Consider the following 27,303-nt stretch of genomic DNA (forward strand, 5'->3'; position numbering starts at 1 on the left):
CTATTTTGATCATCTCAGTTACCTATGTTTTAGCCTTGAACTTTTGATTCTTCTGCTTTAGCCTCACCAGAGGCTGGGATTGCAAACCTATGCCATCATATCCATCATGGCCTCCTGAGCCTTTCTTAGGGAAACATCGTTCAGTAAAGGGACTCTTGCTTTTTCCTCCAGTCCAGTAGCTTGCTTACTCTCTCGTGTTCATCCTCCATTGTGAGGCTGTGCACACACAAAGACAAGTCAGGGATACCCTGTTAGTTTCTATTTCCATCAGCACTTTGTTGGATGGCCTGGTTCTGCCTGCCTCATCTCCCCCACGTCAGGGTTTATGAAGTGTTTCTTACCAGTGCTGAAATGTATGCACCACAGAGCCTCTTCTCATATGCTAAGTTAACATAATTACACTATAAAATCTCCCCCATGATCACTCAAGGAGGGTTTTGAATTAAGATCCAGATGGGGATTGATTAATGAGTGGATCACCAGGTACAATTGGATTTTGTGTGTTCTCTGAAGGAAAAGGGAAAATTAATATTTTTTTTCTCTAAAGCCTTAGAAAAACTCCATGGCCAGTTTGCACAGTTGAGGCAGTGGTCCTGCTTGCCTTGAATCCTCTTGCCTCCCACTGAGTACTGTCCTGTGAAGATCCAGGGCCCTGGGGAGACCTACTTAGAAAAGGCAATGTGTAGGCTTAGATTTTCCAAAACCTACGTTATTTAGGGTCCTTAAATGCTTCTACCTCCTTTCCAACCCACTGACCAGAGGTAGGGAAGAGAGAAAGGTATTAGGGAAAGGGAGTTGTGGACCTTTTTAGATGTAGTTCTTTGGGACAAGTCCATTCTTTGTTTTCCGGATACCAGCAGTCCAGTCAAGTAGCCAACACCAAATAGCAACATGAATCAACAGCAGTGGCACATGATTTGGCAGAAACAGCAAGAAACAGCAAGACTGCTGAATTGGAACCAGTCAGCGAAAACCTTAAGACTCAGCAGGAAAGTGTCTAAGTTCTCTGCTGTGGAGCACTCTTCTCCGAGAAGTGTAGAGAAACAGCCAGTGAGGCGATGTGTACCTTACAAAGATGTAAAAGTGTTCTCCCTTCCATGGGCTTCTATTTATCCCCTCTTAGAGTCCACGCAGGCTGTTTAAAAATCATGCCCCTTGCATGAGATTTTTGATTCCAGCAAAATATCACTCACCCTCTTACCTGTTTTCAGCTGACCAAGATCATGTGCTCTTCCATGTGTTTGTTTTAAACTGAGGATGAACCAAAAATATTTCAGTACAGTGATGAGGGTTTCTTATGGTGTCCATCCCTTCAGGAGTATCTGATCTTCAGGCTTGCTCTAGAGTCATGTGTGACCTAAGGAACCAGGTCTCTGACATTGGTGTGATTGTTATGAAGAAGGTAATTTGTACCTGAGTAGAAATTTGTCAGGTATTTTGTCACCTGGATGTGTCACATGTAATATTAAAGAGCATCTACTCTTATCTCTTTAAATCTCGAGACAGCAGAAGAGAGAAGGCAGAAGCCATCTCTGTGGGATGCTCTTAACTCAGGGATCTCGGTGACTGTTCCCCTCACCATGTGTGGAATGTTTGCTCAGCCTCTTGCCCCTTCTGATGGAACTTTGTGTTACTCCCATTGCTGTTACTCATTTTCACTGTAAGCCTTTTGGGTTCAGATGTAGCTGAATAAAACTGGGTGGCAGTGGGGGTGGGTGGGAGGGCATTCTCTTTGACCTCTTGCTTCTGTAAGGTTAAAGCTCAATTTGGAACAAGGAACTGCATGCTCAGATATTAGAGTTGATCCTAGAATTGCAGATTGTCAGCTTTCCAGGCTATGACAAGGCCAGCTTTGAGTGGGGCATTGTGGTTATTGATTAAGGAACTATCAGTACTGTTGGGCTTTGTGTAGCTGAAGCTCCCCAAAGAGAAGAAGAAACTTTCTTGCTTCAGTGTCTCAGAAAAATGAAATATTTGGCAAAATATTTGAGATACCCAGTTTTCTAGTTGGTACAACCAGGTTTCAGTTTTGGGATTTCTTTGATAGATCATTGGAGAGACTTGATGAAGTATAATACACTAATCTGAATATGGTGAAGGGCTTTGAGGTTCTCCGGTTTCCATAGTGCTAAGAAATGCCCCACAAGGATAGAGGCTTGTGCGGAGATGAGTAATGAATGCTCCCTTTTCCCCTCCATCCTCCTTTTGAACACATACAATAATTTGGTTCCAGAATGGAAGCCCCCCTTACTTCCTTGAAGCATATTTGTTTGTTAGCATTTTAGCATATCTCATGCAGAGCATGAGGCCTAATATAATGAACTCCTATGTATCTGTCCCTCAGCTTCGATAATGATGCACTTTAAATTAGAAACCCTGAAAGGAAGGGAAATTACCTGTCTCATATATAATTTCTATTGTTATTTTGGTGTGTTCTCTCCTGTCCTTAAAAGAAAGTCAATATTATATTATTACTGTTCTTTTGTTCATTTGAAACAGGGTCCCAGTACATAGTACAGGCTGGCCTTGAGTTTAAGTCCTCCTGACTCAGCTTTCCCAGTGTTGGGATTATAGACATGAGTCTCCATGCCTAGTTCTATACTGTTTTGATGGGGCTGTATTTTTACATGACCTATGATGTGCTGGTCTTCCTACAGATTAAAGGCATGCTCCACCACTGCCCGCCTCTGCACAGTCTTTTCAACTGTGTTTTCTCTACTTCCCTCTTTTCCTGCTGTTTGGTGTTTCTGCATTCAGAGTTTTGTTGTATAGCCCAGGCTGGCCTGAAACTTGTAGTTCTCCTGCCTCAGTCTGTCAAGGACTAAGGTCCCATCTTTAAGTGACTGCAGATGTAGATATGCTGTAATTTCAGGTTCTCTGTCTGCCTGTCTCTCTCAACTATTAAAATGGTTAGTGAAGTTTTCTATATTTTGCATTATTTCCTTAGGCTAGTTCCTAGCGAGAAGTGAGATCATTGAGTCAAAGAGTAGGAGATCTCTAAGCCATTGTAGATGAATTAGGAACACTTTCCTGCAGGTGAACCACTGCACCTACTCTTGGCCACAGGCTAGAGTGGCAGCCCAGATCTTTGCTGCTGATTCGGGTCCTGTGAAAACGCAGAGCTGCTGGCTCCAGAGACAGTCAGCTGATGCTGCTAAGTGGTAAAGCCTCCCAAGGCGGACTGTAATGTTTGCTGTACTGCATTTTATTTTCAGGTGTTTTCCTGCCGACTAGGGAATGAGCAGGACACAGCTCTTTCAATTGTGGATCCAGTGCAAATTCAAGTGGAACTGGTGGGGAACTCTTCGTACCAGGATAGTTCCGGGCTGATGGATGCTTTCGACAGTGATGATTTTCCACCCGTTCTAGAGGTGATGCTGAGTGGTCAGCCCATGGTTGCCCTTGCTTCCCTGTGCAGATACTCTTGAGTCTAGTGCCATTATAGTGACCTCAGAGATACAAAATAAAGGTGATGTCACCTAAGATCTTTCAGTGTGGACAAGGATAATAGACCCTTTAATAGACTGGTATCCGTTTGAACTTCTGTAAAAGCTGCCAGAAAGCAGAACTCAACATAGTTAAGAATATTCCTTGTGGGGAGAGTACTGTTGGATTGGGAGGTCAGGGGGCTGGGTAGGATATAAGCCAGCAGAGGAAGGAGGACATTCCAGGTCCAGAAGCTGAATTAGGGCAGAAGCTGAAGGTCTCACAAGGACTGAGGGGTGTTGAGGTAGGTGAGGACTGAAGCTGAACCCAGGCAAGGGAGGGTTAAAATTCTGGTATTCTTGATATCAGTTTCTTTTAAAGATTTTATTTTATTGTATTTACATGTGTCTATCTATCTGTCTGTCTGTCTGTCTGTCTGTCTGTCTGTGTGTATCTGTGTCTATGTATCTGTGACTGTTTATCTGTATGTCTGTGAATACTTAGAGGCCAGAAAAAAGCTGGAGTTAAAGTCAGTTGTGAGCTACCTAGTTTGGGTATTGGGAACTGAACTGAGGTTCTCTGGAAGAGCAATAAGTGCTCTGAACTGCTGAGCCATCTCTCTAAGCCATGTGTTTTTGATAAGAAGGCGATAGTTAATCAGTTCACTTAAATCATGAGGACCCCAAAGAGAAAAGCCGTGTTGCTTTTCAATTTCAGCAGTACCTCACCAGGAAAAACTGAGTAAGACCCCTTCACAGAGCTTTGCACGCTGTGTAGTGTTAGCTGCTCATAGCGTCTGTGCCGCCCTCACCCAGTAGAATGTATAGCTCAACTCTGAGGAGGAGTGCATTTCAGAAATGCCAGTTCCACACTTGGCCAACATAAGCTTATGTTTGAAAAAGAAAATATTTTCACTGTTATTTTATTAATAACAGTATTATTACTGTTTCTGTTGTTATTGATAGGGTCTTGTGCCGGTAGGCTGATCTGGAACTCCTGATTCTCCTACCTTATCTCTGAGTGTGGGCAATATAGGAGGCAAAGAGATCCAGAGATCCATTTTGTTGGTGTCTTAGTTTCAGTTCTGTTGCTGTGAGAAAATATCCTGACGAAAAGCAACTTAGGGGAGAAAAGGGTTTGTTTCATTTTAGGTTATGGGTCAACGTTGTAATGAGTTCTAGGCAGAAACTTCAGACAGGTAGTCACATCGTATCCACAGTCACGAAGGGAGTGCATACATGATTGCTTTCTTGCTTGTACTCAGCTTGATTTCTTCACTCTCACATGCTTTGGCACTTCCTGCCTAGGTAATGGTACCACCCACACTGGTCTGGGTTTTTCCACACCATTTAACTTAAGACACACCCTCTGAGACCTGTCCAATACAGGTCTCAATACAGTCAGTCCCCAACTAAGACTCTCCTCCAGGTAACTATAGGTTGTGTCAAGTTGACAAAGCTATCAATCACAGTTGAACAGTTCATTTCAGAGACTTAGAAAAAAATGTATTAGGTCTATGTAAAATCGATTAACAAAATGTTACTAATAGATGGTCCTTACCTACAGCTTATTCCTAGCTTATGTGGGTATTAATTGCTCTGAGAATTATTCAAGTTTAGTGATTTTTTTAAAAAAATATCATTCAGTTTTGTGACTTATCTGATGACTGAGATGTATCACCTCATCATCATTTGCTTAATTTCAAGATCTTTGCAATCTTTTAAGTGAGAATGTTGTAGTGATATCTGGACTTCTGGGACATAACGTAGGAATTATGTTTGAGTGATGTGTGAGCACAAAGCCAAAAGTAACTTTAAAACTTTTGCTACCTTTTACATTCCATTAGATTCAGTTACAAGCCCTGGATATCAGACTCTCCTATAATGATGTTCAGCTGTTTCTTGCCATTGCAAAATCCATCCCGGAGCAAGCTAGTGCTGCAGTGTCAGACACGGCAGCCACGGAGGCAGATTCTGTCAGCAGTTGCCTCCCAGGGGCACCCCGAATTGGAGAGGATGTCAGAGAAGGGTCAAGACACACCTTAGATCCTGTCTTGGGTAGGTGTCTAATCGGAAACTCAGTCAGTCTTCTTAATAATACCTATTCTGCTTCCTTATGTTTTTACTCTACAACTCTGCTATGTCATACACCATCCATGCTGCTCTCAAACTTATGCCACTCCTCCTGCCTCAGCCTCCTTATTACTGGAATTACCCACCATACTGGTAACACCACCCCCCTTAACTTTTCCAGGTTTCTTATGCACAGTTGAATTGTTCATATTCTAATTGTCATTAAGTATGATTGTAAATCGTAAATATGATCTCTCCCTTTTTTAAATTTAAAAACAAAGATCCCACAGTAACTGCTCCAGCTTGCAGCTGGGTTTCCCCTCACAACTCACAACTCAAGTGGAGCTCTATGGCTCATCTTCAAGTTTAGTTTTAAAAATTGAGACTTTTCCTCTGAAAACTCTGAAGTGGTGTTGCACACACTAAATGGTAGTTTTCTGCTTTTAAAGATCTAATGTGAGGGAATGATGGGAAAGTTCAAGCTACACATAACAGAGGTCTACACTCACTAGGAGCTCATTTTGCTACAAGAAGGGAAATGGTATTAGCCACCCTTTCCATCAGACTATGGTGTAATCTGTATGAAATTGTCTCCTAGAGTTACAGCTGGCTAGACTGCAGGAGCTGGGCTTCAGCATGGATGACTGTCGCAAGGCTCTTCTGGTGTGTCAAGGTAATTTGGATGTGGCTTCCATTATCTGTTGTTTGTCTTGACCATATGCTTGCTTCTCATTTCCTCCTCAGTTCCATCAGAGGGAGAGAGAGAGGGAGAGAGAGAATATGAATATTCAAGTAGCCCTGTGTATCCTGGTGCTGGGGGTGGGTGGGTGGTGGTGGTGGTAGTGGTGGTGTTGGGTGGTGGGGCTGAACATTATTCTTGTTTGGCAGTGGTTGTGATCCCACCAAAGGGTTTTCTGTGATCAGGAGGTTGTCTGTCGACCTGGCTTGTGTGGACCAGATTCTTCCTCTGCCCCACATCAGCTGCTCTTAAAGAACTCTGGGCAAGTCACTGAGCCTCTTAGTGCTAGTACTTCCTTATCTGTGAAGCTCCAGTAGGAGGCCCTGGCTATGGGCAGTTACCGTTAGTCGTGGTTGCTGGTGGTACTGGTAATGGTGGTGGCTCTGATAGTCACAGCCATGATTATGTGCTGAGCTTAGAGCTCTGTCTCTAGTCTTTTAAGCAAGCAAACAAACAAACAAACAAACACCTGTTAGATTTCTTTATTTGTGTGGGTGTATATTTGTGGTACACATGTGCCACTGTGTGTGTGTATGGAGGTCAGAGGACAACTTGGAGATAGATGTCTCCTTGCTTAATATGGGTCCTGGGTATTGAACTCAAGTTGTCAGACTTAGCAGCAAGTGCCTTTATCCCCTGAGCCATCTCACTGGGCTCATCTTTGTTTTATTTATCATCAGAGCGTCGTGTAGTCCAAGCCAGCCTTGAACCCCTTATGTAGCATAGGATTATCTTGAACTCCTGATCCTCTCATCTCTACCTCCCTAGCACTAGGATTACAGGTCTGAGCCCCTTTGCCTGGTTTTATGCAGTGCTGGTGCAGGAACCCAGTAGGCAAGCACTTTGAGCTCTATTACTGTCCCCAACCTGGCTCTGAGCTTGGGATGTCTCCTCACTCTTAGAAATAGCCATTGCTGTTTGTACCTCAGATGAGGAAACTAGCTCAGACAGGTTAAGGAACCTGGCCTGGTTTATCCATTGCTGTTGGCCTAAGCTGTACCCTCAGTTTTATTTTCACTCATTCATCATTGCTTTTTGATTTGACTTTATACCTCATCATGTCTAATTATCCTGTGATTTTTTTTTTATTCTTTCTTTAACTATTCAAACATATTTTCTCCCATGTTCTAAGAACCTTTTAGATTTCTGTGTTAGTGAACTAAAGCCACTTAGTTCCATTACTCCACCAGATGAAAATAACAGCTCTAAAGCCAGGCTCACTTACCAGGCTCTGCTCTGAGAACTCATTTCCTCTTTATGTTGTTCCTCTTAGTGCTGCAGGGCATAGAGAGATTGAACAGCTTGTCCACTGTTCAGTAGCAGGGAAGGGCAGAGCCAGTCTAGAGCCAGGTCACCTTGCTCCAGAGCCCAGGCCCTCAAGCAGGTGAATTGGCCCACATTCTGAGTTCTGAGTGTAGGCTGACATTGCTTTCCCCCACTTCCCTCCCTTCTCCTACTTCCTACTCCTCTCTCTTCTCTCTCTCTTTTTTGAACAATTCTTTTTTTTTTTTTTTAAGATTTATTTATTCTGTATACAATGATCTGCCTGCATGTGTGCCTGAACTCCAGAAGAGGGCACCAGATCTCATTACAGATGGTTGTGAGCCACCATGTGGTTGCTGGGAATTGAGCTCAGGACCTCTGCAAGAGCAGACAGTGCTCTTAACCTCTGAGCCATCTCTCTAGCTCTCTCTTATTCCTCTTTTATCTCTGTGCTTTCCTTCTTTTTTCTTTTCTTGGGGTCAAGAGGGTGTTAGCATTCTGGTTGTTATTTAGGCAGGTGGTATTAACAGTTCTCTCTCACACACAAATATATGTGTGCACATGCACAGTGTGTCTCATTTTGTTCTTTGCTCTTGGGAAATTTGTGACTGAGAAGCAAACTGTACAAAGTAAGACATTTGAGGATAGTAAACATCAGTATGTGCAGAACTAAAGTGGAGATGAAACTTGCATACCAAGTGTCCTTGAGACTCTGGACACCTCCACTCCTTCCCCAACCCTGTCCCCTCCTCTTTCTTTTCACAGAAGGCACAGGAGGGTACGTTGGGAGTCAGAGCAGGAAAGGTGTCATCAACTTGAGTTGAAGTTGTACAACCACCAGGAGCTTACTCTGTGCTCGAGAACAGAATTTCTGTTACACCCGCCCCCACCACCTTACCCCAGCCTAGGGGTCCTTTTGTATTACAGCCCTCTTGGGCTGCTCGCAGGTTCCCGTAAAGCTTTGGGAAGTGGTGGAACTGCTCACCTTCTGATTTTCTTGAAGGCCAGCTGAAGAAGGCTGCCAGTTGGCTGTTCAAGAATGCGGAGCCCCTGAAGTCCCTGTCCCTGGCCTCCAGCAGCAGAGACAACCCGGGGGTCATGCCGGCCCCACGAATCTCAGGAGTGGAGGTCAAGGCTGAGAGCGTGTGCATCTGCTTCATTGATGACTGCATGGACTGCGATGTGCCTCTGGCCGAGCTTACCTTCTCCCGTGAGTGTGCCTGGCTGTGGGCTCCTCCAGCAGCCCAGTGCTGGGCAGGTTTTAGGGCCTTCCTTTTACCTTTTCCATGTATTTTTGTTTTCCTTTACTTTATGGTTCAGGTAAACTTAATAGTTTAACATGGTTTGCAGGTTTTTGTTTGTTTGTTTGTTTGTTTTATTTTTCAAGACAGTTTCTCTGTGTAGCCCTGGCCATCTTGTTCTGTAGACCAGGCTGGCCTTGAACTCAGAGATCCATCTTCCTCTGTCTCTTAAGTGTTGGGATTAAAGGCATGAGCCAGACTTTTTTTTTAACTAAGTAGAGTTGAGGCCTAGTAAAGATATTTGAGTATGGGCTTAAGCAGAAGGGTTAGGACAGAGAGAGGCACCCAAGAAGAAAGTGACACCTGAGGGCATGGGTATGGGCTCTCAAGGGAGAGCCAAGGAAAGTAAGACGTCCTCAAGTGTGTACAAGGAAGGAATGCCCAATTTATTTAAAATTTTATTTTCCATATGTGGCTTCAGCCTATAGCTCAGGAATAGAATGGGACAGTTTTCTTTAAGGGTGTGGTTCCTGGTAGGTCCACCATCCAAATCTGATGGCCCCACGCCCAGGAGTATGTGGGCAGCTCAAATTGAAGTTGATGGGTTTAAAAAAAAAAAAGAGGGTTCAGTGTTGCCTGGGGGTAGGGATGAGGTCAGGGTGGATCTGGGAGGAGTTAGGGGAAGGAATTGGGGATAAATATGATCAAAATGTTAGAAATTCTCAAAGAATTAAGGCACTAAGAGCAATTTAAGCTAACGTTAGCAGGACATGCCTTTTCTTGTTAATTGCCCTCTCTCCCTGCGTTCAGGGAGAAATACCTTTTTAGGTTACTAAGGCTTTGGCTATACCTGTGTGCTGGGGGAGGAGACAGAGGGAGTGAGAGCATGTTTTAGATACAGTGCTTAGGGGAGTGCCAAAACCTCATGAAATAAGATAATACATACATATAACATACATACATACATATGTGTATATGTGTATTTGTGTGTATGGGTGTTTTGCCTGCAAGTATGTGTATGCACCACTATATGCCTGGTACCCATGGAGGCCAGAAAAGCTCTCCATGTCCCTGAAACTGGAGTTACAGACAGTCATGAGCCGCATGTGGGTGCTAGGAATTGAACCCAGGTCCTCTGGAAGAGCTGCCAATGCTCTTAACCACTGAGCCGTCTCTCCAGTACAAGATAATAATATTTGACTGTACTGGTTGTAAATGGTAGTAAAACATGAAAATTAGTACACAGACTTTCGTGGTGGACAGAATGCTATAGTTATATGTGCTGTCCTGTGAGACGGTTGGTTCCAGGTTTACTAGTATCTGAAATGCAGTTTGTCTGGGGAGGTCAGCCTTGCTTCTGCAAGATTTGCTTCTTCTTTTTCTGAGATTTGCTTCTGTTGCAGGTCTGAATTTTCTTCAGCACATAAGAACTAGCCCTGAGGGCTATGCCCACTTTACCCTTTCTGGAGATTATTATAACCGTGCTCTGTCAGGTCAGTACAAAGCGTGTACTATTGTAGGGTTTAAAGAATAAACTTAAATGTGTACAGGACCCATTGCTGCACACATTCGACGTGAGAAAAGGGTGGGTGGGATGAGACTGAGAAACAGCAAGAGGCACACAAGCACAGATTTCCTATTTCTTAAAAGAGTAGTTTTGATATGTTTTGACTATACTTACAAATCTTTCTAAAGTTAGTACACTGGTCTTGAAGACTTGAGCATCTTTGGTTTTGTTTGTATATTTGTTTTGAAACAAGCTCTTACTCTGTAGCTCAGGCTAGTCTGTGATTTACTGAGTTAAGGTTGGCCTAGAACTCAAGGAAATCCTCCTGCTTCTGCCCCCCTGAGTGCCTGCACCACAACATTTGGGATTTTTATACTCATCAGTGAGGCAGAAGTGAAGTGTGGCACTACTACATACTGGGGTGCAAGTGAGACACAGTTTCTGTTAGTAAAATTGTAATTCCTGTCGTTTGGACCTAGTGAAGTTGAACACAAGCATATTAACAGCTGATCCGCATGCCCCTTCCAGGTCTGTGCACTAAAACTAACACGCATGGGCAAAGCTGTTCATGAGAATATTCTTCCCAGTAGCAATGAAACTAGAGTTCAGCGAACATCTTTGAGCAGCAAGATGGGCAAACTGGGTCTTCACTGGTGGACTGATGGATCGCTACTCATTAGTAAAAGACACCCAGTCGGTTTCCTCAGCACATTGCAACAGTGTGCTCAACAATGTGGTCAAATGTGTTCTGAGGGCAGAAAAATCTTGAAAAGAATATAGATGGGCCCAGGCAAGAAGGCTGTTTCCCCAAATGCCCCTGCCCAGAAGGCTGCAGGCCAGAAGGCACCACTTCCTGCCAAAGGTCAGAAGGGGAGAAGACCCCAACCCAGAAAGCACCTTCTCCAAAAGCAGCTGGCAGGAGAGCATGAGGCTATACAAGGAATAAAGGCTCTTTTTTGACATGTTGGCCAAAAAAAAAAAAAAAAAAAAAAAAAAAGAAAGAAAGAAAAGAAAAAGAAAAAGAAACAATATGTGGTTCCATTTATGTGTCCTCTGTCCATCTATTCATAGACAGGACAAGCCAACCTATTAAGAAGTGTAAAGTCTAAAAGCATAAGACAGACAAGGGAGTAGAGAACAGTCCATGCACATGGTTGCAGGGGGTAGGGAGGAGGTTGTCAGGAAGGAGGTGGGTTAGTTAGCATTCTGACTTCAAAGGGACTTGTCATCTTCTATTTCTTCTTCTTCTTCTTCTTCTTCTTCTTCTTCTTCTTCTTCTTCTTCTTCTTCTTCTTCTTCTTCTTCTTCTTCCTTTCTTCTCCTTTTCCTCCTCCTCATTCTCTTCATTCTTCTTCTCCTCTTCTTCTTTTCCTCCTCGGGAGAGGACACAGGGTCCCTCTGTGTAGCCCCTGCTGTCCTGGAATTTACTGTATAAACATCTTGTTTCAATTTGCCTTGTACATGTAATGTGTTTAGAACCTGAGAAAGTCAGGCTAATGAGCCTGCAAATGTGTCCTTGAGCCAGCCGATGGATCCTCCACGAGCAGGGTGAATAGGAGCTCTTAGCTAAAGCCACTGGTTTTCTCTTCTAACCTAAGTCTGCAGCTCTTTTTCCTGTCTCAGTTGAGGGAGAGGGGTCCTAACTTTAATGAAACCTAGCACGTGTTCTCCCCACCCTGCTTCCCTGCCACCTCAAGAAGAGCATGGTCGGGAGTGTTCATGCTCTTCCAGGCATGTTCCCCGGGCAGCAGGCATCTGTAGGATGTCTCGTAGCAAAAGGTGGTGCTTTCATTGTGAGACTGAGTTGGAGCCATCAAACTGTAGTCTGTCCTTGCTAAGCATTCAGGAACGGTTTATAGGTTCCCTATAAACCGTTGGTATCTGCCGAACAGATGTTTTATTTCCTGCATTCTTTTAGGCTGGGAGCCATTTATTGAGCCATGGCCGTGCTCTGTATCCTGGCAACAACAGGCAGCTAGTCGTCTCCATCCTCCTCGACTGAAGCTGGAGGCCAAGGCAAAACCCCGCCTGGATATCAACATCACTTCTGTACTGATTGGTGAGTGGAAAGCTGCCTGTTTTAGGCTAGCATCTTTTCTGTAACATGTGTCCCTATCCTGCAGACAAGGATGCCAGGTGGGCAAATGCTTGGCCCTGTGCCTGGTATCACTTAGTCACCATGGCTGCTTTCCTAGTGAGGCCTAGTGTAGGGACCCTAAGTTAATGCTTCCAGTGGCCAAGCGAGAGCTGAGGCTTTTTAGGGACCACAAAGGGCCTGGGTGAACTTTCTCCTCATGATGCTTTCCAATGAGGTTCACTAAATATCCTAAAGGTGAGGGTAGATTGATTTATGTTAGTCGCAGAGGGGTTTTTGTTTGTTTCTGAAACAAGGTTTTGATACAGAGCCCAGGCTAGTCTCAAATTCACACTTCTGCAAAAGTGGTTGGAATTACAGGTATATACCACAATGCCCAATTTCAGAGTGGTTCTCTAAGGTATGACTTGAGCAGAATGAGTTAGTTCCCTGTGCTAGTCCCTGTCGATTGTCACACCGACCTCACTCTGAAAATGGCTTGCTTAAAGAATTGCCAAGCCAATGACAGGCATTCTTAAAGTTTCTTTGGTGGCCCTGACATGTACGTTCCTAGAGTCTGGATTTCTCCACTGTGTCCCTTCTGCAGAATGTGCACTGGAGCGACAACATTACAGTCAGCGTCTGCTCGTGTGCCGTGTACTTTAATGTCTTTGAGTCTTTGCACCTGCTTGTCCCTTTGCCTAGGATGTCACTCTGTCCTCAGTCTCATTGAATCTCTGTTCACTTTTTTAAGAAGCAGAACAAAGGTCTCTACCTCTCAGAAGACTTCCTTGGAATTTGGTATACATCCTATCACCACCTACTTTTGCCAAAGCAGAGTAAATGTGCCCTTCTCTGCCCCCTAACATGTTATTTCTGTCTTTGCTTTAGCCTTTCACCTTATGGGAGGCTTCATGGAGGTAGTTCTTCTGATTGCTTTAATCTCTTCCACGTGGAATTGCAATCTCTAGGGTCTAGTCTTTTCAGCATTTTGCATAGGTCCAGCATGTAGGAGGCATACAGTAAAAGCTCCTTTTGTTGAATTGAAATTATTTGATATGAATCTTTTACCTTTTCCTATCTCCCTTCTTAATGTCTTTACGGAATTCTTTCTAGATCAGTATGTAAGTACCAAGGAGTCCTGGTTGGCGGATTACTGTAAAGAAGACAAGGAACCAGAGTCAACCAAGTCAGAAGACTGGATGGGCTCCTCTGTGGATCCGCCATGCTTTGGACAAAGTAAGAGTCTTAGCTGCACATGTCTTTGGGGACAGGTGTTAGTCTGCAGAGCAGAGCTTCGCTGAGAGCTTCAGACAGAACACGCGTTCTGTGTGGAGAACGCCATAGGAAGTTCTCACAGGCCTCTGTTGTTTGGTTTAGTCTTTGTAAAAGACAGTTTTCTGGCTCAAACTACTGAACCGTTAATGCAGGCTCTGATTCCATCGACATGGGGGAGAAGGCATCTGCAAAACGTTACTCTTGATTTCCGCCGACACTGAAGATGAGCTGGTGTGCTGGAGAGCGTGTCATGACTCGCTGTTGATTGCTTTATTCTTACTTGGGCGAAAACAATTGGTTTTTCAGTTGACAGGATTTTAAAAAACTGGGTTATAAAAACATCTAGAGCTAGTGCTAGAGGGTTTGTATGTATTCTTGGAAAGAGGGAGGGCAAGATCCCAAGTGGAAAAACGTTTTTAAAAGGGGGGACCTGAATTGTTCAGAGAGCATAAAGGAATTGAATAGGGCCTCTTGTGGAAGGAGTCAGTGTTTCTCTGTGGATGATGTTTTCTGTCCTGATGAATGCCTCAGCATGGAGCTCTGTTTGCCTCAGAGCTGGGGAGATGGTGACAGACACCATGGGTCCTGTTGTTCCACAAGCCATTGTCATCCAAATTCAGCTCAGCCTCAACTCTTTCAGTACAGTTTCTTTGGGGAGTCCTAGGGGGACTTCTCATAGCTCATGAATACTTAAATATTCCATCTGGTCTGCAAACAGTCCCAGGAAGATGGGCTTTCTTAGCTAGGAAGCATTTGTGCTGTTGCCCCTCCTTGGCTGTGTGAGCATACTGCCTCCTGCTTCTAGAAGGAAAGACAAAGCCGCTTGGCTGTGCTTGTGCTTGTGCTCTCTTCTCAGGCTCTTGACTTCTGAGTCCAAGGAGCCAGAGCTGACTCACATCTCCAGCTCCCTAACCCTCCTCAATTTGTGTGGCACAAAAGTAACCTCACCTGCCCAGAACACTCTTAAGTAATCTTTGTAGGATGTCCAAGAGCATGTGGTTCTGAAGATAGCTTCGTGCTGGGGACCAGCTCTAGGGAGGCCCAATGCACTGGAAGGATCGGCCCTTTTTTTTTCCTTACACTTTCTCCTCTCTCTATTGTTAATTATTCGCTGTTTATATTAAAGCTTTAATTTTATAGTTAGTGAGGCTGATGTGATATACTATTTTAGCCACCTGAAGCTGATATACCTAAACAGGAAACGTCTTTTTATTGAGAATTCCTGGTAGCCTTCTAAGACGCCTCCCACAGTATATGTAGCATTGGCTTTCAAGTTAGTAGCTTTCAACCGTGTTGAGCTACCATTTTTCAGATCTTATTTGAGATTTTTAGCCATGTTTATCCCAAAAGTTAGGCTTTTTATTGAGGCTAGCTGTATAGGTTTAGCCCTTACAGCCCAGCTTAAGAAACTGTGGACCCTCTGCTATTTCACTGTATTGTTAGCAGGGAAGAGAGCATATTAGCTTGTATTGCCTTGGTGGTGGGCCTTGCAGTCAGGGCTGAGTCTACAGTAAACCTCTGTGGTATTACTCCATTGATTAGTCTATGAAAAAATTCAAGTGTTTTTATGATGCTTATATTGGGTTTAGAATTTAGCACTATGAACCCTGCAAAAGGACTGTTGGAAGCTGGAGGCCAGGCTGACTCTTACCCAGCTGGAATGGCATCTCTCTCCTAAAATCCGTACTGATTAGTGTCTGTGACTTTTCCGGGCCCATCCAGAACAGTTTAAATTAAAACTCCCCCAAAGGCATGTTGTTCTCTTCAAAGGGATCTTCAACACGTTCATTGTTGCCTGATTAGAAAGAGAGGATGCAGCCGTCTGCACCTTCAAAGCTGTGCAGAGAAATGCTGGCTGTGCCAAACACATTCCTGGTTCTTGGCAGTCAGGAAGGGTGCTCTCACAATTGCATGATGCATGCTGTTTATCATTTTCCCTACTTGTGCTTTTCGGAGGTGAGTCTTGTTTTCCACAGCTATTCTTACCTTCTAACTTTGTCTCTCCTGTCTGCCAGGCCTCCCTCTTGTCTACCTTAGAACTAGGAGTACAGCCAGTCTGACTAACCTAGAGCACCAGATCTATGCTCGAGGTACAGTACAGCCCCAGAGGGCTTGCATGGTTTTCCTGATTCAAGAGCTGTCTTATACGTCAACCTGTACACTGACTGTGTGTGTGTGTGTGTGTGCGCGTGCGTGCGTGCGTGCGTGCGTGCGTGCGTGCGTGCGTGCGTGCGTGTTGGTAATCGTGCTGAATGGGGCTGTATTCAGTTGTAAGTAACCTTCAACTTTTGCTTCAGTAACCTGAAAGAATGTCTCCGGTGGATGAGCAGAACAGCACCTTATCATGGCAGTGGTAGCAAACATGACTGCTGCCTCACCTTAACCTTAACCTCCCAGTGACAGTGGGATCAGCTGCCAGTACACAATACAGAAAAGCCAAAGGTATGGAGGGCTCTTACAAGGAAAAGGAAGGAGATGGAGGAGCTCTGACCTTTGGCAGGCAGTGCCACATGGCTTTGCCTATTCTCCCGGCATGCAAGGGACTCCATGAAATAGGAGCTGTAATCATTAGTCACAGAGCGAGGAAAGTACTTCCAACAAACTGCTTGATACAAACTTTAGTTTCTTTACATAAGAATTTATGTACTGCCAGGCGCAGAGGCACACGCCTTTAATGCCAGCAGAGGCAGAGGCAGAGGCAGAGGCAGGTGGAGCTCTGTGAGTTCGAGGCCACTGTGGTCTACAAAGCAAGTCCAGGACGGCCACGGCTACACAGAGAAAACCCTGTCTCAAAAAAACACAAACAAAAACCAAAACCAACCAGACAAAAAAGCATTTATGTACTTAGGAGATAGAAGAGAAAATGCTCCTGGAGAAGTGACTGGGGCGTGAGAGGAGGAGGAAACCCCCGGTGCTGAACCGCTAAGCTTCATTTTCTCTCTGTGTTAGTGGGCACGGTTAATTCAGTTGATTTATGTTGATAACTAATGCCACATCATGGGTCTTGCTTACCTTAAAAGGCATTTGAACTGGGTTTGGGGGTTCACATCTGTTATCCCAGCACTTGGGAGGCTAAGGCAGGAGGATCACAAGTTCCAGGCTAGCCATGGCTAATGAAAGATAAACCAAAAGGCGTATGAGCCTCCTTTACTGGGAATGCTGAACTGGGTGTTAACACAGGCAGGTCTGTAGATTTTGTTTTTAGGAGGCTCAACTGGGATAGGTCTTTGAGAGAGGGCTCCCATCTTATTATGAATTCACACTGCTGAGCTTTCCAGTATGGTTTCCTCGTTCAGGCAAAGCTGGGCACTATTCCATTAGCCAGTGTGACAGACTCTGGTGGGCAGCATGGAAATTTGCCTTCACTTCTGTGACTAGCCAGCATGAGACTTGGAGCTTCAATGTCTTTATTATGACCCACAAACCATGTCCTTTCTGATAGCCCAAGCTGCTATGTAGCATGAAACTCCCGCTGCTTAGAATGGCCAGTTTCTCTGGGAAAGACACGCAGAGTGATAGGAATTTCCTCAGCTGGCCTCATTTGATGCTGAACTTGGATGTGAGGAGTGTGAGGCATTTTCAACCCCTGAAGAAATTGGATTTGCTCACTGGAGGCAGATTTTTGAGGTCATCAGGAAATAATGTTCTCTTTGATGGATTTGGTAGTTTTCTCTCTGGTCTTGTGCCAAAGGCAAGGACACAGTGGAGTTGAGATTTGTGTGTTCTCTGTGGTGTCTTAGCCTCTGTTACTAGGTTTGAACAGCACAGGAAACTTGGGGTCCTTTGTACTGTGCCTTCCATGTTATCTAGTCCCCCAGCAGTAGACATGTGGATCTCTTTGTATGGATTTCTAATACTTGAGTCTGTGTTTCAAAGCAGTCAGAGCCATCTGGCACCTGTTTTTTTTTGAAGCATGATTTGCATATGGGAACTGTCAGTCTGGTTCACAGTGGGATGGGAAGGTACATCTGGTCCGTTTCTTCTTGGCCCTTGTCTACTGTAATGAAGGTACTCTCCTTGCTCCTATGGAGAGAGGCTCCTCCCAGAGCACATGAGCACTGTTTACCTTTTGGGAGGCTCTTGCTGCAGCCTCACAGCTCCATGTTTTGCTTAGGAGCACCAAGTGAACTAAATGAGACTACTGGGATGAAAGTGGGCCCAGTCACAGGTAGACATTATCCTTAGTAGTATCTCCACACATTTTGGGACCGGACCACCACCTAGCTGAAGGGTTCTCAACCTTCCTAATACTGTAAACCTTTAGTACAGTTCCTCCTCATGTTGTGGTGACTCCTAGCCATAAAATTACTTCATTGCTATTTCATAACTGTAATTTTGCTACTGTTATGAATTGTAATGTGAATATCTGATATGCAAGATATCAGATATTTGACCCCAAGGGGGTCACAACCCACAGGTTAAGAACTACTCTAGACTGTTCCTGTCCTCAGCAGATGGCTGTTACATAAGCTCTGCTGAATTACTGATATCCAGAGAGAACTTGTCTTAACCTGAAATTGCCTGTTTGGCAGTCATCTTCTTCCTCCTATTTGGAAAGTTGTCAAAATACAAACACCAGGGAAAGTGTCGGCTTCTTAAAAAGCCGATGATCATGATGGCTGGACAGGCCATGGTTTATCTTTTTGTCTAGTCTGTGGAGACATGTGGCTCTGGTAAATGAATTCAGCCACACTGGTGTTCTCCACTGCTAGCATTTGTTGTCCCTCGAGATGTGTGGTGACCCCCCCCCCCACTGCTGTTGTGGCTTGTTTCAGGTTGTCTTTGTGCTTTTAGGATAAACACAAAGTGATGGCTGGACCCTGGGGCCTGCTGTGGTCACCAGTGTCCATGTGCTATGAGTGTCTCAGCCAGGTGCCTCTTATCCTGAATTGTCAGTGCTTGGTGGTTCCTGCCACCACCTCCCACTTACTTTGTATGGTTACTGGATAGGAAAGGTCCTTGGTCAGAGTGGGCTGCAGAAGGGTCCTGAGGACATTGGCGTGCCTTCTGACAGGTCTCAGTGTTGCTAGTCCACTTCCCCTTCCTAGAATGTGGTTACATCATTTTCTGGTAGCTGTTGTTTCTCTGCAGGTTCCTAGTCAGGTTGCTTTGTGAAATAGCTGTATGGAATGTGGCCTTGGCAGACTCCTTGGTGCCCCCACCTCATAGTAAGGGGGGTAGTGCCTGTGTGAAAGTAAAACCAGTGGGGGAGATGGCTGTGTTGATAAAGTGCCTTCTGTGCAAGCACAAAGACCTGAGTTTGATCCCTGGGACTCACATGGAAAGCTGGGCCTAGTAGAATATGTCTGCAATCCTAGTACAAGGGTGGGAAGAAAACAGGCAGATCTCTGAGTTTGCTGGCCAGTTGGTGACCTTCAGATTCATGTGACACCCTATCTCAAAAATAAGTAAGTAAATAAATAGGTAAAGTGAAGAAAGATAGAGGAAGACAATAGCAACTCTAATTTCTGCATATGTGCTACAGACATGCACACAATAAATACAGTACCCACTAAAAATAAGAGAGAATGAAAATTTCATTTAAAAGCTTTCAGGTAGCATAACCCTGTTCCCCAGTGAGAGAGGGGGGGGAAGTACTAGAAGAGAAAACAGGGTTTTCATTTTGTTATTATTGTACATCATGTAGCCCAAGGCAGGCTTCCCCAAGGTTAGTATTGAGACTCCATCGCTTGAGAGGAGTAGCCTATGTCTGTCTTTTTTTTTTTTTTTTTTAATCATGTTAGGTCCTGATGCCCTGTTCTGAGCAGTAAGACCCATGAGAGTTGTGTGGACTGTGTGTACCTCTCTCTCTTTCTGTGTGTGTGTGTGTGTGTGAGAGAGAGAGAGAGAGAGAGACAGAGAGACAGAGAGAAAGATAGATCACAGAATCACACAGAACGGAAGCCAGCAGGTCCATGAAGCATCTGTTGGTCATGTCAACAAGCCTGCAGTTGCTTTTCTCTTGCCTCTGTCTCCCCACAGGAGACAGCTGTGGGTGCTGTCTCCTGGTGTAGGAGGGCCTGCGTGCAGACAGTGACAGTAAGCCTTTTTTGGTTTGTTTGCCACAGCAGAGGTGAAAACACCCAAGCGCCGGCAGCCATTTGTTCCCTTTGCTCTGCGGAACCACACGGGATGCACGCTGTGGTTTGCCACCCTGACCACTACACCTACCAGGTAAGGAACTGTCGTTCTGTCTCTGGAGCCACTTAGACCCCTGGCAGCTTCCATGCACACCAAGGTTGGCCCCTGTGCAGGGCCCTGAGCTTATAACTGAGCCAGTAACTCATATCCTAAGGGTGACGGTGGAAGTTCTGATTATGCAGAAGACCATGAAGAAGTGGGTCCTGAGGGTGCAGTAGTGGAGCTGTCCTCAGGTTGACCTGATATATGTTATGTTCGTGGTCAGAAAAGTCATTCCAGGTCCCCTCAGGCTCCACATTCTTTAAAGAAGCTGCTCATGAAACTAAGTGTTTTTGCATTTTCCTTCTGAGCCTGCTTTGGAAGTGCCCTTCACTCCTACTCCTAAACACTTATTTTTGTCTCTAAAACACACTTGGGCCCAGATAACATTGGGTGGAGTTGGGAGGGCTGTGGGAACTTGCCTGAGTTAAATGCAGACCTTGACTGATGACTTTGCCTGCTTAGATGTTGGCTTAATGTTCTAAATACATGAGGGGCCTTTCTAGCTTCATGAAGGGCGGAGCTGGGTAACCGTCAGCTGATTTGAAACTACATTCTTCTGTTTCCACTAGCCATGAGGATACCATAGCCAAGACTTAGCTGTTCACCAGTTCATGTCTGTTAAAGTCTTGATGGTCACCAGCATGCTCCCTTAGAAAGTCCTGCCTTGGTTTACATTATCCAGATTCAGTGCTGGAGTAGGTAGCTGGGTACTGACAGCTTTCAGGGTTCTCTCCCTCCTTTTTTCTTTTTGATGCATGTGTGTGAGCGTGTGCATGAATGTGGCTGTGGGTGAATGGATGTGTGTGCTCATTCATATGTGTAAGAGTGTGTGAATGTGGCTGTGACTCAATGGATGTGTGTGCTCATGCATATGTGTGGGTGTGTATGCAGCCTTGGCTATCGTTTTAGGACCTTGGCTATCATTTTAGGAATGTTGTCCACCTCCTTTGACAAAGGGTCTCTCATTGGCTTGGATTAGGCCTGGTGCGCCGGCCACTCAGCTCCAGGGATCCTGTCTCCTCCTCCTCAGTGCTGGGATGCATGCACCACCACACTCAGCTTTCTTTTTCTTTCTTTCTTTCTTTTTTTTTTTTTTTTTTTTTTTTTTTTTTTTGGTTTTTCAAAACAGGGTTTCTCTATGCTGGGATTGCAGGCCTGTGCCACCGCACCCTGCTCACACCCAGCATTCTTACACGACTTCTGGTGATCGAACTCCTGTGCTTGTGAGACAGGTGCTCTAATGCCTGGTATGGCGGCCAGGAAGACAGCCCAGTCAGTAAAGTGCTTATGTGTAAGCATGCAGACGTGAGCTTGGGTCCCCAGCACCCTTGTAAAGAGGTGATGATGATAGTGTGTGCCTGCTGTCCCAGAACTAAGAGGTGAAGGCAGGAGGGTCCTGGAGCTCACTGGATATCCGGGTTAGCCAACTGATGAGCTCCACATTCAGTAAGAGACCCTGTCTCAAATGCTAAGGGAGAGTGACTAAGGAAGACACCTGATGTTGACCTCTGTTCTCCACATGCACATATATGTGCATGATGTAATACACGCATATACACACTTGCCACACACACATACAAAAATGAACTTTCTTTACATTAAAAAACATTATTTGAAACAGGCCTCACTATGTAGCCCAGGCTGGCCTAAAATTTGCCGTATAGCACAGACTGACTTTATACTCATCCTCATTCCTCCGCTGAGACTGTAAGTATGTGCTACAATGCTCACCATTACTTTAGTCTATTTCTAAACATCCAAGGAAGTTGTGACTGAGTCTGAAAGTAGCTGATGTCACTGGCCTTCAAGGTCCTTCTTGGGGTTACAAAGAACAACCAGGTTATTTCATGTTGGGGCAGTCAGTTACAGGAGGGCTGATCTCCTTGGTGGTTTGAAAGGTTTGAAACTCCTGTAGAGACAGCAGGGAGAGCAAGGCAGAACAGAAAACCTGTCATCTGGTTTGGTTCCAGGGCTGCACTGTCTCACAGTGGGAGTCCCGGGGTGGTTCCGGAAGGGAATGGAGCATTTCTGGATGATGCCCACAACGTCAGTGAGTGGCGAGAAGTCCTCACAGGTGAAGAGATTCCCTTCGAATTTGAAGCCAGAGGAAAGTTAAGGCACAGGTAAAATATGGCGGTTTATTTTTCTGTGAAAGACATGACGTGGGTGTAAATGTCTGTCACTTATTCATGGTTTGAATGTTTGGATGTTTTTTGTTTTGATTTTTGTTTTTTTTTCAAGACAGGGTTTCTCTGTGTAGTCCTGGCTGTCCTGGAATTGCTTTGTAGACCAGGCTAACCTCAAACTCACACAGATCCACCTGCCTTTGTCTCCCTGAGTGCTGGAATTAGAGGCATGTACCACTATGCCCAGCTATGGTTTGAATTTCAAAGATATTTTGAAAGTCACTCTTTCTCCTTATGATATAGATGTCAGTATCCTTACCTATCAGGGAAATCAAATCAAAACCATCCTGAGATTTCACCTTACACCTATCAAAATGGCAAAGATCAAAAACTCAAGTAACAACACATGCTAGAGAGGATGTAGAGAAAGGGGAACCCTCCTCCATTGCTGGTGGAATGTAAACTTGTACAACCACTGTGGAAATTAATCTGGCGCTTTCTAAGACAATTAGGAATGGTGCTACCTCAAGATCCAGCTATACCACTCCTGGGCATATATCCAAAAGATGCTCAAGTAATACAACAAGGACCTTTGCTCAACCATGTTCATAACAGCTTTATTTGTAATAGTCAGAAGCTGGAAACAACCCAGATGTTCCTCAGTTGAGGAACATGGACACAGAAATTGCGGTACATTTACACAATGGAATATTACTCAGCAAAAAAAAAAAAAAACAAGGAAATAATGAAATTTGTAGTCAAATGGTGGAAACTAGAAAATATCATCCTGAGTGAGGTATCCCAGAAGCAGAAAGACACATGGTATATACTCACTAATAAGTTAATATTAGACATATAATATAGGATAATCATACTAAAATCTGTATACCTAGCTAGTCAAGAAGGAGAACCCTGGGTAAGATGCTCAATCTTCATTTGGAAAGGCAAACAGGATGGACATCAGAAGAGGGAGAACACAGGGAACAGGACAGGAGCCTTCCACAGAGGGCCTCTGAAAGACTCTACCCAGCAGGGTATTAAAACATATGCTGAGACTCATAGCCAGACTTTGGGCAGAGTGCAGGGAATCTTATGAAAGAAGGGGGAGATAGAAAGACCTGGAGGGGACAGGAGCGCCACAAAGAGAGCAACAGAACCAAAAAATATGGGCATAGCAGTCTTCTGAAACTGATACTCCAACCAAGGACCGTGCATGGAGATAACCTAGAACCCCTGCACAGATGTAGCCCATGGCAGCTCAGTGTCCAAGAGGGTTCTCTAGTAAGGGGAACAGGGACTGTCTCTGACATGACCTCAGTGGCTGGCTCTTTGATCATCTCTCCCTGAGTGGGGAGCAGCCTTACCAGGCCACAGAGGAAGACAGTGCAGCCAGTCTTGATGAGACCTGATAGACTAGGGTCAGAAGGAAGGGAGGAGGACCTCCCCTATCAGTGGACTGGGGGAGGGGCATAGGAGAATAAGAGGATGGTATTGGGAGGGATGAGAGAGGGAGCTACAGCTAGGATACAAAGTGAATAAACTGTAATTAATAAAAAAATTAAATTTTTAAAAAAGATGGTCAGATAGGTAGGTAGGTAGATAGATAGATAGATAGATAGATAGATAGATAGATAGATAGATGTCATGTCATCTTGGAAAAGTGTTTCTTTCTAGTCCCAGTTACTCATTGTGTGAGTCCCAGTTACCTCATTGTGTGTAACTATTTGTTTGAGAATCTGGGCAAAGTCTAGATACATCCTAACACTCAGCTCCGTTGCATCCTGGCCAGGGTTTCATGTTCGAGGTGACGTACTATTCTAGAAAGGTTCTCAAAACCTGGTGATCTCAGTCTTAAAATACACTTACACTGTAACCTTTCTGTAAGCAGATATCCCCAGGACCAGAGCCAGTAAAAGTAAGGCAGACATTTGAAGCAGTGTAAGGTTAATTCTTCAAGGGGTACTGCTGGCCCAGTCACTCCTGAAGCAGCCAGCCAGAGGACTTGGCACAAACATGGAAAAAGGCTTTAAGTCTGTTTCCTGAAAGATAATAGAATGTCCAATAAGGCACTATCCCACTATTTGCAAGTGCTTTTAAATGGAAAGGCTGTCATAGGTGTAAATAGATGAAGACTTAGTGTTTGAGCCTCGGATTGATTTCAGGGCAAGCTGATGTGGAAGAGATTGGCTTCAGTCCCATAGTTTTCACGTGCCTGAGCCCATGTATAACCTTGCTCACAGCAAAGCTCTTCTTCCTCCCATTCTGATTTCCACACACATGGGTTAGTCCTAACTGCTGAGGGTTTTGAATATCTGGGTCTGGGTCTCTGGGAGTTTTATGGGGGTGGGGATTGAGTCGATGCTGGACAGATTTCCAGGGTGTCCTGTCCTTCATGAGGCTCTTGTTAATGGTGACTTTGGATACACCCTGCCTCTTGCATCAGAGAGGGCTTTACCCTAGTGTCATCTCTGTCTTAGTTTCCATGATCTGTAACCCACTGTGCTGCTTGAACTCATCAAAATAAATGCCTTTTTTTGGCATCTTCACCTCAGCACACTGTACCCTATGCTGCCCTCCTCCCTTCCTGTCAGCCTCAAGTTTAGTTCCCCATTTCAGCCTTCTGGCTTGAATTAGGCAAAATCTAAAATAGAATTAAACGTGCAATTTCCTCCCATTCCTTCTGTTCTGCCCACTGCCTTCTGCTCCAATTTCAGCTGAGTACTTGCACTCTAACTCCAAGGGCTGTGTCTCCTAGGCCTGTCTGTGGTCATGTAGGGCCTGAGCCAAGCAACTGGATGTGTTCCTGAGAGGAGCAGAATTTCAACAAAAGAACCACAAAGAGAAAGCTTATGTATCCCCCAGAGCATGGTCACATGATTTAGTGGCTAGTACACTTTGACCATCCCACTCAACTGATTTCCACTGACATCGTTATTTTATGAAGGTTAGATAGGAGCTGAGGGAAAGACCTGGCAAGCATACAGGACTTAATGGTTTGTGTGAGAAGTGGGCAGATGCCCCTGGCCCAAGCCTTTCACATCTCAGCACTTGCTGCCAGCATAAAAGCCAGTTAAACTGTCCTCCCGACTTCTCTCAGTAGGTAATGCTGAGAAGGATGAGCCAGCTGGCTCTTATGCCATTATACAATAAATCAGATTGGAGCCTCTGCTCCTAATTTCCTCCCCTTTTGAGACTGGGCCCTTTCTGTTCTGCTTGACAGACATACCCATGACCTGCGCATTCATCAGCTACAAGTCCGAGTGAATGGCTGGGAGCAAGTGAGTCCAGTGTCTGTGGACAAGGTTGGGACCTTCTTCCGATATGCAGCACCAGACAAAAATTCCTCTTCCTCTACGGTGAGTGGCTGGTGTGTGGTGTCATGCCATACCCTGCCAGGCCAAGCTGTCACATAGTGAAGCTCAGATTATTGGTTCAGATGTAGATGTTAGGAATCCACCTGCAGCTCAGCCAGGTAATGGTTTGACGTCAGTAGAAAACAGAGTGGAAATTTGGCAGTAACATGTTGTCTTATTAGGCAGATATCTTTCTTGGCTGCTCACAGTCTGGGAAACTTGAGTACAGTTATCCCCCAGTGTCTATGGGGGCTGGGTTTCAAGGTTTTACCTGCCCTGCCCCACACCCATGTCTTAGGTGCTCAAGTCCCTATGGCATAGAGTTTGTGCACAGTTCGTGCATATCCTCCAGGAAACTTGAAATCATCTCTAACTACTTATAGTACCTGACACCACAAGTGTTGTGATAGTCATTGTTGATGCTGTATTGTTTAGGGGATAGAGACAAGGAAAGAGTTTGTATGTGCGACTGTCACAGGTCTGACCACACAGCACATGATCTGGGCTTGGTGGAGTCTGAAGGTGTGAGACCTGGCTGTATAGAGGATCAAGCATCTTGACTGTCTTTGATGTGTTATTAAGCTTTATAATGTACATACATCTTTGTGTTATACTGCTCTTCCATGGTCCTTTTAGCTCTATCAAGTCCTGTGTAGCACAGAGTAACAGAGCTGGCCATTGACGTTTATTATCTGATCACAAATAAAAACTCACGTGTCCCCTCCCTAGTACTGCCCTGGCCCGTCACCCTGGGGGTGTGGGGTAGTGTGGAAAGATGCAGGCAGCGTCCCCAGCTGCTGGTATAGGCAGAGGCAGTGTCCTGGGGATGCTCCTGAGCCATATTCATGTTTTGTCAGGCAGGTGACCTGTGATGAAGTGGGAGTTGCAGAGACACTGTTGCTTTTCTCATGAGAGATACTTTTGGAGAACACCCTTTCACAGATGTTTATTTTCACTGTCTCTCTGGTACCGCACCTACCTTCAGTGGGAGAAAACAATTCCCCCTTTCTCTCACCAGATTATTTTTCTACCTAAATTCATGTTAGGGAGTGAAAAGATCAACTCTTCCCACCCATACTTTCCCATTGAATTGATGGGTTCTGAAAAATGTCACACGCATGAGATAATTGTAGACTGAATGTTATTTTCGCCCTACTGCTCAAAACATAGTATACTGTCCTTAGACTTAGCTGAAAGTAGTTTCAAACATCACTCTTTGAAGGCAGTTACGTTGTCACTGAATTTAGTTGAGCCTGTTATTGTATTTGTGCTAATGCTCTGACTTTGTGACTCTCACAGATTGGTAGCCCAAGCAGCAGAACAAACATCATACATCCGCAGGTTTACGTGAGTATGGTTTTCTTGTACTCACCATGCTCGCTGCGCGTGTGTGCTGCACTGTGGCCAGACAGAGGTGTGTGTTTCCTTATGGGCAAAGGACTCTGTGGCTTTTAGTGTGTGACTAATACTTCTCCTACCCTTTTGTAGTAATGGTCCGTCTAAATTAGTGCACATGCTGAGGGTTATGGTGCTTCCAGGGCTCCACTTTTTTTCTCAGCTGGACTATCAGTTTTTCCTGGTTCAGTTGTGTATTTCATACTCTTGGTCCAAAGGCTGTGCAAGGAGAATACAAGGAGAGTTAGATTACTCCTAGAAATATCACCATCTCCAGGTGACATGATCAGCATGGTCTAGGTGACATGAACAGCATGGTCTTGGCATTCCTTTCCAATTTCTGTGCCTAAGGATCATAGGCACTGAAGTTTCAGGTGGGTCTGGAAGCTGCAGTGTGTGGTCCTTTGGGGCTGGGTCAATGGAGGCTTGACCTTTGATGGCTATTTGTGACTAGAATGTGCTTCCTAAAAAACACTACAGAAAGGGGGCTGGAGAGGTGGCTCAGAGAATCTAGGTTCAGTTCCCAGCACTGTGTCAGGCAGCTCAGAGCTGCCTGTGACTCTAGCCCTGAGAGATCCTACTCCCTCTTCTGGCTGCTGTGGATACCCTTTCATGTGTGGCATCCCTCACACAGACATACACCCAT

The 27,303-nt window shown here is 44.9% G+C and overlaps 1 protein-coding gene across 5 annotated transcripts in view; it reads left to right on the forward strand.

Annotated features, from left to right (window-relative positions):
- Nucleotides 1–27,303, forward strand: part of Vps13d (vacuolar protein sorting 13 homolog D) — a 224,513-nt gene that overhangs the window by 73,703 nt on the left and 123,507 nt on the right. For 2 of the 5 annotated variants that reach the window (XM_021649137.2, XM_060379120.1), the window contains exons 33-44: nucleotides 3,216–3,371; nucleotides 5,273–5,483; nucleotides 6,097–6,171; nucleotides 8,504–8,710; nucleotides 10,145–10,234; nucleotides 12,167–12,307; nucleotides 13,439–13,561; nucleotides 15,616–15,690; nucleotides 19,669–19,774; nucleotides 21,754–21,906; nucleotides 25,130–25,265; nucleotides 26,562–26,609. In XM_021649137.2, the coding sequence (XP_021504812.2) occupies nucleotides 3,216–3,371; nucleotides 5,273–5,483; nucleotides 6,097–6,171; nucleotides 8,504–8,710; nucleotides 10,145–10,234; nucleotides 12,167–12,307; nucleotides 13,439–13,561; nucleotides 15,616–15,690; nucleotides 19,669–19,774; nucleotides 21,754–21,906; nucleotides 25,130–25,265; nucleotides 26,562–26,609 (1,521 nt within the window). The remainder of the gene's footprint in view (nucleotides 1–3,215; nucleotides 3,372–5,272; nucleotides 5,484–6,096; nucleotides 6,172–8,503; nucleotides 8,711–10,144; nucleotides 10,235–12,166; nucleotides 12,308–13,438; nucleotides 13,562–15,615; nucleotides 15,691–19,668; nucleotides 19,775–21,753; nucleotides 21,907–25,129; nucleotides 25,266–26,561; nucleotides 26,610–27,303) is intronic. The other 3 variants (XM_021649138.2, XM_021649141.2, XM_060379121.1) reach the window with 3 other exon arrangements.

This window comes from Meriones unguiculatus, chromosome 3 (genome assembly GCF_030254825.1).
Source record: "Meriones unguiculatus strain TT.TT164.6M chromosome 3, Bangor_MerUng_6.1, whole genome shotgun sequence".
Taxonomy (NCBI): domain Eukaryota; kingdom Metazoa; phylum Chordata; class Mammalia; order Rodentia; family Muridae; genus Meriones; species Meriones unguiculatus.